Here is a 13,544-nt window from a genome sequence, read left to right on the forward strand (position 1 = left end):
AAATATTTGTTTGCTTTTATGGTGATTAAAGATTATAACACAATGTTGACTGATATCTTGCTCCTTTTTTCGTCTGTTTGTTGTATTAACACATCGTTGGCAATAAGATGGAATTTTATGCGATTTTCATACAAGAGAGAGGTTTCACTAGCTATAAAAGTACGTTTAATCCACCATTTTCAACGTACAAAAATGCATGAACTAGGTTTTAATTTTGTCATTTGATGAGGGATTTTACGTTTTTATTTTTCCTCTGTGTCAATTGAACAAAATATAACACAATAAGTTATAGGGGAAAAACACTGGATTCAGAATATTTTTTTTTTGTCATCTGCTTGACCACAATATTTTTTTCTCATCAAATTGGTGATCAAAATTTTTCTTTTCGGGAAAACAAGATAACCCTCATCTACTGTTGAAGTGAAATAGTCGTTATCTAATAAGGGTATACTATTTAAAGTAGTTTAGGTTGAAGTGGTAGTCTCTTTACCTTTAATTTAATTGAGAAAAATTCAGTTAACGAATAGGAACACATGAAAATTTTAAAACAAAATATTATGGGTCTATTTCTTCACTTATTTGTCTCGTTTCACATGACTTAAAAATAGAAATTAGTCATTTTCAAATTGTGTCAAACTATTGTATCTTCAGGTGTGTAAGATGATGCTATTTTTAGATATCGGGTTTTCGAGAAAATAACGTAAAGTAATTCCCATTTCTCAAGAGTAGTTTACTGCAGAAAGTTGTATAGACCTTCATTACAGGAAATAATCTGTTGGTCGGTAAGTACAATTGCAGCCAAGATTAATTCAATATATAAAACTATCCACTTTTCCTCAATGATAAAAACACATATCTGGCAGATGGACCGGACATTATACATGTTATAAGATCACCCCTAGTTTTTGGTGGGGTTCGTGTTGTTTATTATTTAGTTTTCTATGTTGTGTCATGTGTACTATTGTTTTTCTGTTTGTCTTTTTCATTTTTAGCCATGGCGTTGTCAGTTTGTTTTAGATTTATGAGTTTGACTGTCCCTTTGGTATCTTTCGTCCCTCTTTTATAATCGTTTTCAACAGCTATATTACTTTTATTTCTTACACGACGGGTTCCACATGTGGATCTGCTTACCCTTTCGAAGCACCTCAGGTCTCCCAAGTTTTTGATAGGGTTCGTGTTGCTTAGTCTTTAGTTTTCTATGTTGTGTCTAGTGTACTATTGTTTGTCTGTTTTCTTCTTCTTTTTTAACCATGTCGTTGACAGATTGTTTTTGATATATGAGTTTGAATGTCCCTCTTGTATTTTTCGCCCCTCTTTTACCCCCTCCCACTGATAGGGAGTGTTCTCATGGGACATAAATTTTTCTTTAGGATATTTTTTAATTTGATAGTTATGGAGGGCGGCTTTTTACATATATAAACAGATTGCCCTGCGAATTCCAAAATAACTTTTGAAATGTTAATGTAATTTTTTCCACATCACCTGTGACGAACAAAGAGCCCCAATTGCCAATTTATATCTCAAACGCGTTGTCTGTAGATAGTTACAATTTTACCACTGCGGTATACATGTACGTATTAAAATTATAACGCGTTTCATCAATAAGGGATTGACCGATATCAGAGTAAACAAACTTACAATAATTACATGTAAAATAGAGAGCTATTTTCAGTGAAATACGTGTTTTCATAAATTAACTACAGGCTGTATTGAGGAAGTAATTTTGTCATTGTGATTTTTAATATTTTGGTTTATATTTAAATCACCAGTTTGAACTATGTCTTTATTTGCAGAAAGCGCAAGGTGAATTGAATGATAAAAATTATCAAAAGTTCGTTTTGAACTATTTTGGGGTATGTAAAATGTTCAACATGTTCAACATGAAAATGGTTTATTTTTAGTAGTGGTAATTTATTTCTAACCAAACACATTTGAAGCAACCGGATTGCAAGTCGGTACATGGACGCAGATACTATTTTCTTTTATATAGTACGCTTAACTATCAGGACCGTAACTAGGGTTCGAATTCAGGGGAGGCAGGGTTTGAGGGCCGCCGATTGAGGTCCCCGCCGATTTTTTTTCTCAGTGAAATGGCTAAAATTCACCCGTCTTCCTTCGATTTCCTTACTTTTAGAAACATCAGTATAATCTATTGCTTGAACCTGGAAGCAATTTTTATGCAAAAACAAGCTATCTGTGCCTGAGATTGATGTTCGGGTTGAGCCAAGGCTCCAATTTGATGGCCGTACTTTGACCTATAATTATTAACATTAAATACATTGTGACCGCGGCCGCCGATTTTTTTCTCTCAGTAAAATGTCTAAAAATAACCCGTTTCCTTCTATTTCCTTACTTTAAGAAAACATCAGTATCGCTGGATCCTGGAATCAATTTTTATGCAAACAATTATTATCTGTATTTAAAGATAATTTTGTTAGAAATCAAACTGGTAAGTCTTAAAATAACATATAAACCGAGATCATAGAACGCAAGATATTTTTTTTTATCGAGGACCTTGAATTTCAATATCGTTGTAAGCTGAACAGACATGTATATAACTACAACCAGGGACTTTCTATTCTAAGTATATACTTAGTATAGAAAGTCCCTGCTACAACGAATGGGAGTGTTTAACTACTAAGGCATTGACCATAATGTTCTTGCACGATCGAGAGACGTAAACAAAACAAAAACGATCCAACAGCTAATTCACCCAGTAACGAATTTCCGATATCATAAAAGATTCACAATACGAAGGGAACTTCCTTTGCTTAATTGAGCCCCTAAATGAATGTGAATAGTTAAGTTTTTTCAAAATTGTCGAAAGCAAAGTTTCATATGTGTTCTCGTACGAATATATATTCTGAATAACAGACAGAGGCACACGAAAAAATAAATAAAACTATACTTAAACTGTTAACTTTCGATCAAAAATCCTGAAAATGACAGATATATTACGTATCATGATAACACTGTTACAACTGAAACTTATGTTGTTTATAATATAAATTTAAGTTCTTCGTGTACATATTTCATTTTATTACCTCAAAAAAAAAAAATTGGCGTAGAAATTTCTGGGGAGGCAACTGCCTCCCCTGCCTCATAGGTAGTTACGGCCCTGACTATTATCCTTGTGCTATACGCTTCCATGCAACCGCCGACGCGATTAGTTCTATCATTACGAAACATGTTTTATGATGCTATTGAAATGTCGGTATCATTTACAAATGGATTAAGCCAGCTCTCAGTAAATTACACCAAATTGTCTAAATGGTCATTTTCGATACAGAGGCTACGACCCTTCTTTACCCTTGAAATCTGCTCATTGTGAAGACAAGGGGATTGGATCGTAACCCCGTAGATGGCGAAGATGCCAAACTTTTCATCTCTTTGGTCACATTAATAACTATCTGTGTCAGAAACCTATGATGTTTCAAATATTCAATCCTAATCCAAATTCAGAGCTATATCAAGCTGGAATGTAGTGTCCATACTTCCTTTAACTATTCAGGGTTTGATCAATGCAATCATATCTAAATACGCACTGCTTTTGAGCATTTTATTGAGATATTACGTATTGAATAAAAATATAGCTAGCTGGAGATTGACAAGAAAATAAATTGCGTACACATTTTTGTTGTTGTTAAAATCATATTATTTTATGTTCAATATCTATAGACGGTGAAGACATGGAAGCAACGTCATCAAATTTACCACTACACAGCGAGAAACAGCATGGAATTAAAAAGGTAAAACTTTGAACTTTAATTTGTATGTAATGTAGAATGTATTTTTTGCCACGGCAAATGAACTCAAACACAAGTTAATCAGCGTTATTAACATTTTCATCTTGGACGAGCATCGAGAAGATCTAAATATCAAGATTACATATACAGTCTATAATGAAAAAGTTCGAATCTATAGATTGATTTAGATTACATGGTTGATGTCATTATCTAGCTGACTGCCCTCTAAAACTACCAAATACTATTATTTATTCCAGAAGCTTTACAAATTGATAAAGATTGTCCTTGGAGGTGTCGTACTGGTATTGGCATGTTATATAGCTTATTCCATTTCTCAAACAAAGTAAGTACTAAGAGCAAGGATATCACGCCACCTAAATGACACTTTAATTTAAGATGCGTGTTTGAAGGTCAACAGCAATAATCAATAGAACAAAGTAATAGTGTCTTCATAGTTGTTCTTATATAATAGCAACTGTTTGAAGGTCTTTAGAAGGAACTAAAAAATTATTTGTAACAATCAGATAAAGATGCTCCATAGTGTGGACCTTTAAGGAAGTGAAACTTGTAATGGGAGAAATCTTCTTGAGTGATAATGAACTTTGAACGTCCTGTGTTACTTTGTTTCTCTGCTTTTCCGAACCTAATATCAATGTGAATCAGATTAATCGAAACATAGCTTCAAATTCTGTCACTAAAAAATTGACCGAATGACAAATTGTAATTCATTAACAGTCAAAGTAAAAAACACAGGCTTAGAAAATCATTTGTTTTTTCTCCAATTAGGGCAGATACATCATTGGTGTTCATTCTGCATATTGGAGTCATGGTCTTTCTTATAAAATTTGTCATGGCATTTAATTACTTTTTGGGATCATGATTTTGAGGAGACATATGCCAAAGTACATGTAATGTTTTCGATGTAATGCTTCTGTTTTTTTTGTTTATCCTGACACGTTTCCTGGTCTTCATTTGTAGTGAAATAAAAAACAATGATGAAAAACAAACACTCATTGGAAGTAATGCAGAAAAGCTGCTAGCCAGTTCATTTCAAAACATGGACTTAAATGTCGGTAAGTGCCTATGTAGTGTTTAGTTTCTAGAATGATGTTTTGCCAAACAATAATTCCATTCCTTTCTGCAACGATCAGAGCATTTCCGCTTATCACCAGTTTGATTGCAATTTTCTTAACTCTGTGTGTTTTTCTTGCTCACACATTGTTGTCATACCTTGAAATTCTATGTGACTATCAAACAGTTGCAAGAAAGGTTTTAAATCCTGTCAATCTTCAATTTTCTACATACGGAAATGCCTGTACCGCATCAAGAATATGGCATTTTTTCTGTTCGTTTGATGTGTTTGAGCTTGATTTTCCCGTTTGATGAAGGACATTCCTTTTGAATTTTCCTTTCGTTGCAGTCCTATTCCATGTTTGATTTGGTTTTGAACTCTCTTGTCCATCGTGAAGCTAGATGTCTCTAGTTTAATACAAAACGCATGTTGAAGTATGTCTTTGTTTTTTATAAAACGTGGAAAGATTTGTTTTGATTTGTTAAAGATATAAATGAAGGCAGATAAATTTATATCATATTCTGTGACTCTGTTTTGGAATTTTTTGTCCTCAATGCAATTCAACTTTTATCGGGCCTTTTTAACATTTTTTGATTCGAGCGTCACTGATGAGATGAAACGATCGTATGGCGCAAATATAAAATTTCAATCCTGGTATCTAAGATGTGGTATGATTGCCAATGAGACAAATCTCCACAAGAGACCAAATGACACAGAAATTAACAATTATAGGTCACCATACGGCCTTCAGCAATGAGCAAAACCAATACCGCATAGTCAGCAATAAAATTTTTAGTTCAAAATAAAAAATATAACCGAATACCCCGCCCATCAACCAATATGGCCATCTAAAAAAAAACAAATATGAAACACATCAACAAACTACAACCACTGATTTACAGGTTCCTGACATGGGACAGGCACAAACATACCGAATGTGGCGGCGTTAAACATGAGTTTATTTACATACAAGATTTTTACAAATACTAGAATATGCTCATTCCACACCTTTATATTTTTATATCAGGTGCTCTGGGTAAATCTTGCGTGTAACAGAATACAGCAAATACTTTCCATTATTTCTTATGCAGCAAAAATACTGCAATCTGATTGGTTGACTACCCCGGTGTAAATAACACCCCACCTTTGTTCACCCGGGGATAAATAAAATTTTGCCAAAATTTTAAAAAAATATTAAAAAATAAAATTTTGCCAAAATAAAGAAAAAAATGTTAAGAAAATGCAAAAAAAACATAAAAAAAAAAAAAAAAAAATTAAAATTTGTAAACTCAAAAGAACACAAAAATTTTCTGAATTTTTCCAAAAATAAAGTAAAAAAGTATTTGACAATTTGCGGCAACATGGACATTGAAAAAATATTACGCTGGAAAATTTTTATCACCATTTTTACAATTTTACATCCTCCTGATAAAGGAATTGTTCATAAGAAATAAATTCGTTATCTTGGTGTAATCAGGGGTGTACGGAATTTTACACCGTTGTTGAAAATTCATACACCCATTCGGCTGCGCCTCAGGGTGTATGAATTTTCAACAACGGTGTAAAATTCTGTACACCCCTGATTACACCAAGATAACTAATATTACCTTCATATTTTAAACTCACTTTAATTTCTATTTTTTCTCATCACCTGGCGTCCGTCGACCGTCGTCGTCATCCGTTAGCTATTAGAAAAATCTTCTCTTCTGAAACTACTGGACCAAATGAAACCTAACTTGGCCTAAATCAGCCTTAGGATTTTTAGTTCAAAATAAAAAATATAACCGAATACCCCGCCCATCAACCAATATGGCCATCTAAAAAAACACCTGGTTCAAGCTAGCAGCCACTCGCGAGTGGCTGCTAGCCTGAGCCTGGTCTAAAAAACAGAACATGGGATAACATTCAGTTTTTGGCTTATAATTCTGAAACTAAAGCATTTAAAGCAAATTTGACCGGTATGGAAAAGTTCATCAGGTCAAGACCTATCTGCCCTAAAATTATCAGATGCATCTGACAACCTGTTGATAGGGTTGCTGTCTTAGAATTGGTAATTTTAAGGAAATTTTACATTTTTTGGTTATTATCTTGAATATTATTATAGATAGAGATAAACTATAAACAGCAAAACTGTTCAGCAAAGTAAGATCTACAAATAAGTCAAATGACCAAAATGGTCAATTGACCCCAATAGGAGTTATTGTCCTTCGTAGAAATTTTTGACATTTTTTTTGTAATTCTTTATAATTTTTTACAAAAAAATCTTCTCTTCTGAAACAAATAAGACAAATATAACCAAACTTGGCCACAATCATTATTAAGGTATCTAGCTAAAAAAATGTCAGATAACCCTGTCTACCAAACAATTGATCTGACATCGCTAAAAGTAGAACATAGGGGTAAAAAGCAAGTTTTGTCTATTACTTTTTTAACCGTTATAGATAGAGATGATCTGAAAGGAAAAAATATGCTCAGAAAAATTAGCTCTACCAACTGTCCATATATACGTTAAAATTGTAAGACAAATTCTTATAGGAGTTATTGCCCATAATGTAAAATTTTACGATATTTTTTTTTTCATTTTTGCCGTTTATCATTAAATCTATGTTATTTAGAAAGAAATATTTTTCTTCTATTATGCCTCATAATGATAGATAAAAACACTCTAAACCACAAAAATGATCAGCAAGGCAAGATCTATTAATAAGTCAAAGAATCTAAAAAGACTAAAAGATCAGTAATACAAGATCAACAAAACAGAAAATTTTGTCATGGTCTACAATGCTGGTGTGCTTTGTGTGATATGTCAATATACCAAGGTGAGTGACACAGGCTCTTTAGAGCCTCTAGTTTTTATTTTAATATCAAAGAATTATTTAACTATACTTATGTAGTACCTGCTTGTCGAAAACTAATTTCTGGTGTTACTAGGTGGAGGGTAATGACTTGTTATTGTAAAAGGTTTATCTTTTGGATTTAAATAGCTTCATTGAACTTCATGCCATTGTGATATTTGGGCACTTTTTTCTTTGAAAAGGATCGATTGTTATTAAGCTTACTACCATATCTTTCAGGTATGAGGAATGAAGATCGCTTACAGAAATGTCAGGGAACTCAATTCAAACGGACATTTCCCGATGTGGACTATGCTTTCTTTGGATATAACATTTTAAAAGGATATCCACTCAATATAGGACATGACCCAGGATTCACTTTGCCAATTTTTAAAGCAGATTATAGTGAAGGCCTCCAGACTTCAGATTGTAGGTACTTTATTCCCAGAGGATTGGTTATCGTTCCGGATGTTTCCTGTATAACGGACTTTACTTCTAAAACGATACAAACAAGATATGAATTCATAGAATCGTTGTCAATCTCCGCAAACGTAAAAGCAAGTCCACCGACAAAATCGTCAGGTGGCAAAAAATCAAAATTTAGAGGAGAATTTAAAGCTAGTGGTGGGTATCAGGATTCATCAAATGAATTATCGAACAGTAAGTCAGTTTACATACTTTCTACTGCTGAATGTAATTACTATTTCAGTAAACTTATGACGGATAATGCTCCTCCGTTTTCCGACTCTTTCTTAAGATGGATACGTAAGCTTGCAGCAACCGACGAGCAACAAATGTATTTTAATTTTTTCGAAACTTACGGGACTCATTTTCAAATTTATACTACGTTTGGCGCGAGATATACATTCGAACATAAAATGAAAACTAAAACATTTATTTCTGAAAAGCGTAAAGGGTTTAATTTCGGCATATTTGGTGAGATCTTTTCCAAGATTAATGTCGGCTTAGGATTTAATATTGCAAAAGAAGAAAGAGAAAAAGTCGAAAAGATTTCAAAAGATATTGAAACGAAAACCATTACCGTAGGTGCTCCACCTCCAGCAAACGGCGATGCAACAACCTGGGCATCCAACGTTAAGGAGAGTCCAGTCCCTATGAAGTATGAACTAGAGTCAATTGACAACTTATTCACTGAAACCTATATGGCAGGTTTAAATGTAAACTACCAAAGAATATCGTTAAACATTGAAAAGAATAAAGCCGAATACTGTGAATATCTCAAAGATCTTGGGCAGCTAGATTCATGTGAGATACCACCTCCAGGTTTAGTTTTGAAGAAAACAAGACTATTCGCACACTTTAAGGAACAGAAAGTCTCAACAAATCGTCAGTGCATCGACACGTGTCTTCAGCTGAGTGACTGTGAAGCTATAACAATATGTCCGTTGTGTGTCACTGCTGACCTGGTCTGTCATATGTTTAATAACGTCTTTAAGAATGACTCTGACACGTCGTATAGAATAAGAGCTGAGACTGATAAAACAGATAAAGAATGGGAAACAATGATGTTCATATCAAAAATCAATAGTAGGATGATAATGATAAACACAACTGTTGTGGGCGCTCAGCGGTCATCGGATACGGACACAAAAAATATAAATACCCCAGACGGATGTTATAGGTTATGTTTTAATGATGAGCACTGTGTTGCATATACCTTCCATCATGGGATAGAGAATAAAGTAACAAAATGTCGCTTTTTTTCAGAGACTGGAATAACAGGATTGACTAAAGAAATCGGAACTGACACTTATTTTATACCTTACGGTCATCCATAAAGAATATAGTTTCTCGATAATCGCCTTTCACTGTGGAGGGATATAGTTTCTCGATAATCCCCCTTTATTGTTGATTGAAATACATGTAGTAATCATCGAATAAGACCAGACCATGACAATTGAAGTCTATTGTGTACCTTACAAGAATCTTCGATATTACTCATGATATGAAACCAGCGCTTATTATTCATTAATTCTCCCAATACAGGAAACAAACAAAAATCATGCATCCATAGAATTTCATAAATTTACCGACCTAATTGTTTAAGTAAAATGTATATAAAAATCTTCTCAACGTTATTATTTCAACCATGTTTTGTAGTAGCTACTCAGCATAACGAGGTTTGTATAGTTCTAAATATAGAAAAAAAAAGATGTGCGTATGATTGCCGACTCTTCTCAAGAGGCCAAATGACACAGAAATTAACAACTATAGGTTACATTTCAGCCTTCAACAATGAGCAAAGCCCATCCCGTATAGTCAGCTGTAAAAGCCCAGAAATGACAAATGTAAAACAAATCATACGAGAAAACTAACTATAACGGCCTCCTTTATGTTAAAAAAAAGTGAACGAAAAACAGATATGTAACGCAGCATCTAACAACAACTAAAATACAGGCTCCTGACTTAGGACAGGCACATACATACAGAATGCGGCGGTGTTAAACAAATGTTTTATGTCGGTTCTTTGTGTAAAAAAGTGTGAAAACGCATTTTCGATCAGCCACGAAAAATGCAAATTAGTATCTGTATGTTCACAGATATCGCAGATCTAGAGTTGCACTAACTGGCAATTTATGCAAAGTCAAACAATATTTCATCTTTGTGCTTTTGAAGTTGGTGGTATTTGATATTGATTGCTCCTAATGGCACACTGAAGTAGCAAACCGTGCACAATTCTGACATTAATATCTCAGTGATATATAGATTAATCCTAAAAAGTAAAATACTTTATAACTGTACTTATTATCAAATTGTCGCAACAAAATTAAGAATGTATGGTTAAGAAGGGACATATATGACTTAAAAATAACAAGTATGATTAAGTGAGAGATATTTTAGAAACCATAAAGTATAGCCAAATCCGCTAAAAGAGCATCATCGACAATAGTTTTGTTTTCTTGACTGGTTTCATCAATATAATGAGGCATATATTTTAGAAGGCTCTATAGCACCATCAACTTTGTTAAGTTCATAGTATCTGTCCCTCTTTTAATGTTTCCCCCTTTTCAAAACCTATCAAGTCCACATCTCAACTTGTTCTCACCTTTTTGCCACCGAACATCAATCAACACGAAAGACTTGTTGTTTTGGTTTGTGTCGGATTTTCATATTTATCATTGATGTAAGTATTCCGGGCGGCATTTCAGTTTCAAAATTATTTCCTAATGGATTAATGTCTCTTAAACTGTTGTAACTTGGACAGGGTTTTTTGAATGTATTGGATCTAGTAGTTGACTCTCGCCTTGTAGGTATGTTGTTTCATTTCTAAGACCAAACATGAATGTTATAAAACGTCCACCAAATACACCAAAAATTGCGCAGTGTCCTTTGAATACCTCATTTGTCTCGTACATTTGGACAAGGTCACAAGCGTAAATATAATATTATCCTTTGGAAATTTGTTCTCGTGGATCAGTTTCATAAAGTTAATAAAAGAATCATCGCGATCTATCTCAGATAGGTCATCCAGAACCGCTGGTAAAATCTGTGTTGCGTAAGCCAATTTTTTAAATTTGGTATCAGCGTTTTCTTCTGTCCCTACCTCATCCCTGGCTTCGTCCTGCTCTTGGAAAAAGGACTCACTGTCAGTTAATATTTCCATGTCTGGTCTTACATGTTTATCTGTTGGTTGGGATGATGTGTGTTGTTGTGTTAGTAGGTTACAACTGTAGGACGTTCCATTTTCTTGATTTTCCAAAATTGTTCCTAGCCCCGGCCATTCACATTGTAAATATCCTTTATGGCTGCTGCTCAGTAAAGTCATTTTTCCAGACTTTTCTTTCTAGGTGGGGATTTGAATGTTGTAACGTCCTCACAAAATCTCTTCCTGCTGTAATTTTTGGTTTGATTCTGGATAAGGATATCCCTTTTTTTCTGTTCCTTTTAACTTTTCACATTTGGAACCCGCAAAGACAAGCAAACAAATTTAGAGAACTTTTTCAGCAAGCATAATGATTACAAAAATAAAGATGTTTTTTTTTATTAGAAAACTGGATTATTGAGATGTGTAACTATATATTATACTAAGAGCAATTTTATGATATAAATGTATCGTAGTGTGTTCTTACGTTACCATCAACTCAAACTCGGTACGTTTTAATCATATATGATACCTTCAAATCATATCCTCTTAGTTTTGAATTGATAAAATAATAATTAAGACATATGGCTGCACCTGTAGAAAACTTATTAAAAATGGTATTTCACATCCTAAATTTTATGGTAATATTGTACTTAAAGCGAGGAAATCACTATGTGATCAGTGTAAACTTATCGAACTTTTAAACAAACTTATAAGTAAGGGTTATCGTACCAATATTGTAATTAGATCTCTTAATATAGTTTACATAGGCACTAATATCGATTTTGTCATTAGCAAATTAAAACATAAGTAAATTGTATCTTCTTTTGAGGCGGGATGTATAGAGACATTCAGATATCGCAGATCAAATTTATAAGTTCATAGTGTATTAATTTACGTCTTTTGATTGAGTTAAGCCTGCCAATTGATATTTTATCGTGTGTTTTTCTATGTTGTGATGTTATGCTATTGTTTCAGAAAAAGGGAGAAGGTTTGGATCCATTAAAACGTTTAATCCCGTTGCAAATGTTTGCACCTGTCCTAAGTCAGGATGCTGATGTACAGTAGTTGTCGTTTGTTTATGTAATTCATACGTGTTTCTCGTTTCTCGTTTTTTTTTTATATAGATTAGACCGTTGGTTTTCCCGTTTGAATGGTTTTACACTAGTAATTTTGGGGCCCTTTATAGCTTGTTGTTCGGTGTGAGCCAAGGCTCCGTGTTGAAGGCCGTACATTGATCTATAATGGTTTACTTTTTTTAATTGTTATTGGGATGGAGAGTTGTCTCATTGGCACTCACACCACATCTTCCTATATCTATATATACACATCTCGCAACGTATAATTGATATATATTACAATGCTAATTACGCGTACCAGTACTCATGCATAACGTGTCTTAATAACAAATAACATAAGAAGTCGGTATGACTTTCTTGTAGATTGTATCGTTATTCAACGGGTGAAAAGCTACAGTAGTAAAAATACTACTCAGTCTACAACAAAGTTGTGTTAACACATGAAGGAAAACAAAGTGAAGGGTCGAATGACATTCTCGGTTTTTTGAAAAATATAAAGCTTATTATATAAATATGTGACTTATACCTTGTGAATGTATAGCCATTCTTGATTGTTTATTAATTACTTCTACTGCATACTCGAAGTCGGTTTAACGAACTTGTTTTCTTATTATTTGGGTATAACTTAGTTGGATTACACATGTTATATGATTGTTATGACTAGAATTGTGAGAGACGAAGTTCTGATGATGTAGTGTTGTAAAATTGCAACGTTTATGCATTTATTTCTCTCTTTGTTTTGCATATATTAACTTTGTATATTTATACCCCGCTCAAGCTTTGTTATTGTTAAGGTATAACTCTCTTCCTGTTATAAAGGACTCCATGCAGATATTCAACCTCTGTCTGCGTGTTTTTGTCATTATAATTATGTTTGAGTTTCGTTATATTTGGACGAGGAAAACTAAAGTTAGTGTGCAAAAACATAAATCGGACGGACAGACGAAAAAAAAATTAGTCAAGGGAAGCACTTCGTGTCATAATTTCCTACAAAGGGTACATAAAAACCTATGATGCGGATCTTTTTTTGAAGTAAATATTTTACGAAATATCACCTCATTGAAAAAAAACCCAACTCAACTGTTCCTCATTCCATTAGTGGAAAACAAATTGATTTGAAATCTGACTTTTTAAAGGTTTTAAATTGTATGTCGATAGACCCTTAAAGGTAGACAATTAGACGAAAATTCTCACTTGTTACAGCAAAAT

At 33.5% G+C, this 13,544-nt stretch overlaps 1 protein-coding gene across 4 annotated transcripts; it reads left to right on the forward strand.

The window, feature by feature from the left end:
- Positions 1 to 648: 648 nt before the first annotated feature.
- LOC139481592 (uncharacterized) lies at positions 649 to 9,741 on the forward strand. Of its 4 annotated transcripts, none has more exons than XM_071265027.1 (5): positions 649 to 782; positions 3,679 to 3,749; positions 4,004 to 4,089; positions 4,725 to 4,819; positions 7,893 to 9,741. In XM_071265027.1, the coding sequence occupies exons 2-5, from the start codon at positions 3,690 to 3,692 to the stop codon at positions 9,449 to 9,451; spliced, it is 1,800 nt and encodes a 599-aa protein (XP_071121128.1). In that variant the 5' UTR covers positions 649 to 782; positions 3,679 to 3,689; the 3' UTR covers positions 9,452 to 9,741. The 4 variants fall into 4 exon arrangements, with proteins under 4 accessions (XP_071121128.1, XP_071121131.1, XP_071121130.1 ...); XM_071265030.1 differs by lacking the exon at positions 649 to 782 and adding an exon at positions 1,069 to 1,989 and having other exon boundaries at positions 3,111 to 3,749; XM_071265029.1 differs by lacking the exon at positions 649 to 782 and adding an exon at positions 1,656 to 1,803.
- The last annotated feature ends 3,803 nt before the right edge of the window (positions 9,742 to 13,544 follow it).

Source organism: Mytilus edulis, chromosome 7, assembly GCF_963676685.1.
Source record: "Mytilus edulis chromosome 7, xbMytEdul2.2, whole genome shotgun sequence".
Taxonomy (NCBI): Eukaryota; Metazoa; Mollusca; class Bivalvia; order Mytilida; family Mytilidae; genus Mytilus; species Mytilus edulis.

Bases quoted from the DNA above. Each gene is read 5' to 3' on its own strand.
- LOC139481592 (XM_071265027.1), top strand. From the start codon at position 3,690: ATGGAAGCAACGTCATCAAATTTACCACTACACAGCGAGAAACAGCAT. The intron at 4,090-4,724 runs GTAAGTACTAAG...CTTCATTTGTAG, and splicing joins TATTCCATTTCTCAAACAAA to TGAAATAAAAAACAATGATG. The intron at 4,820-7,892 runs GTAAGTGCCTAT...CATATCTTTCAG, and splicing joins AAACATGGACTTAAATGTCG to GTATGAGGAATGAAGATCGC.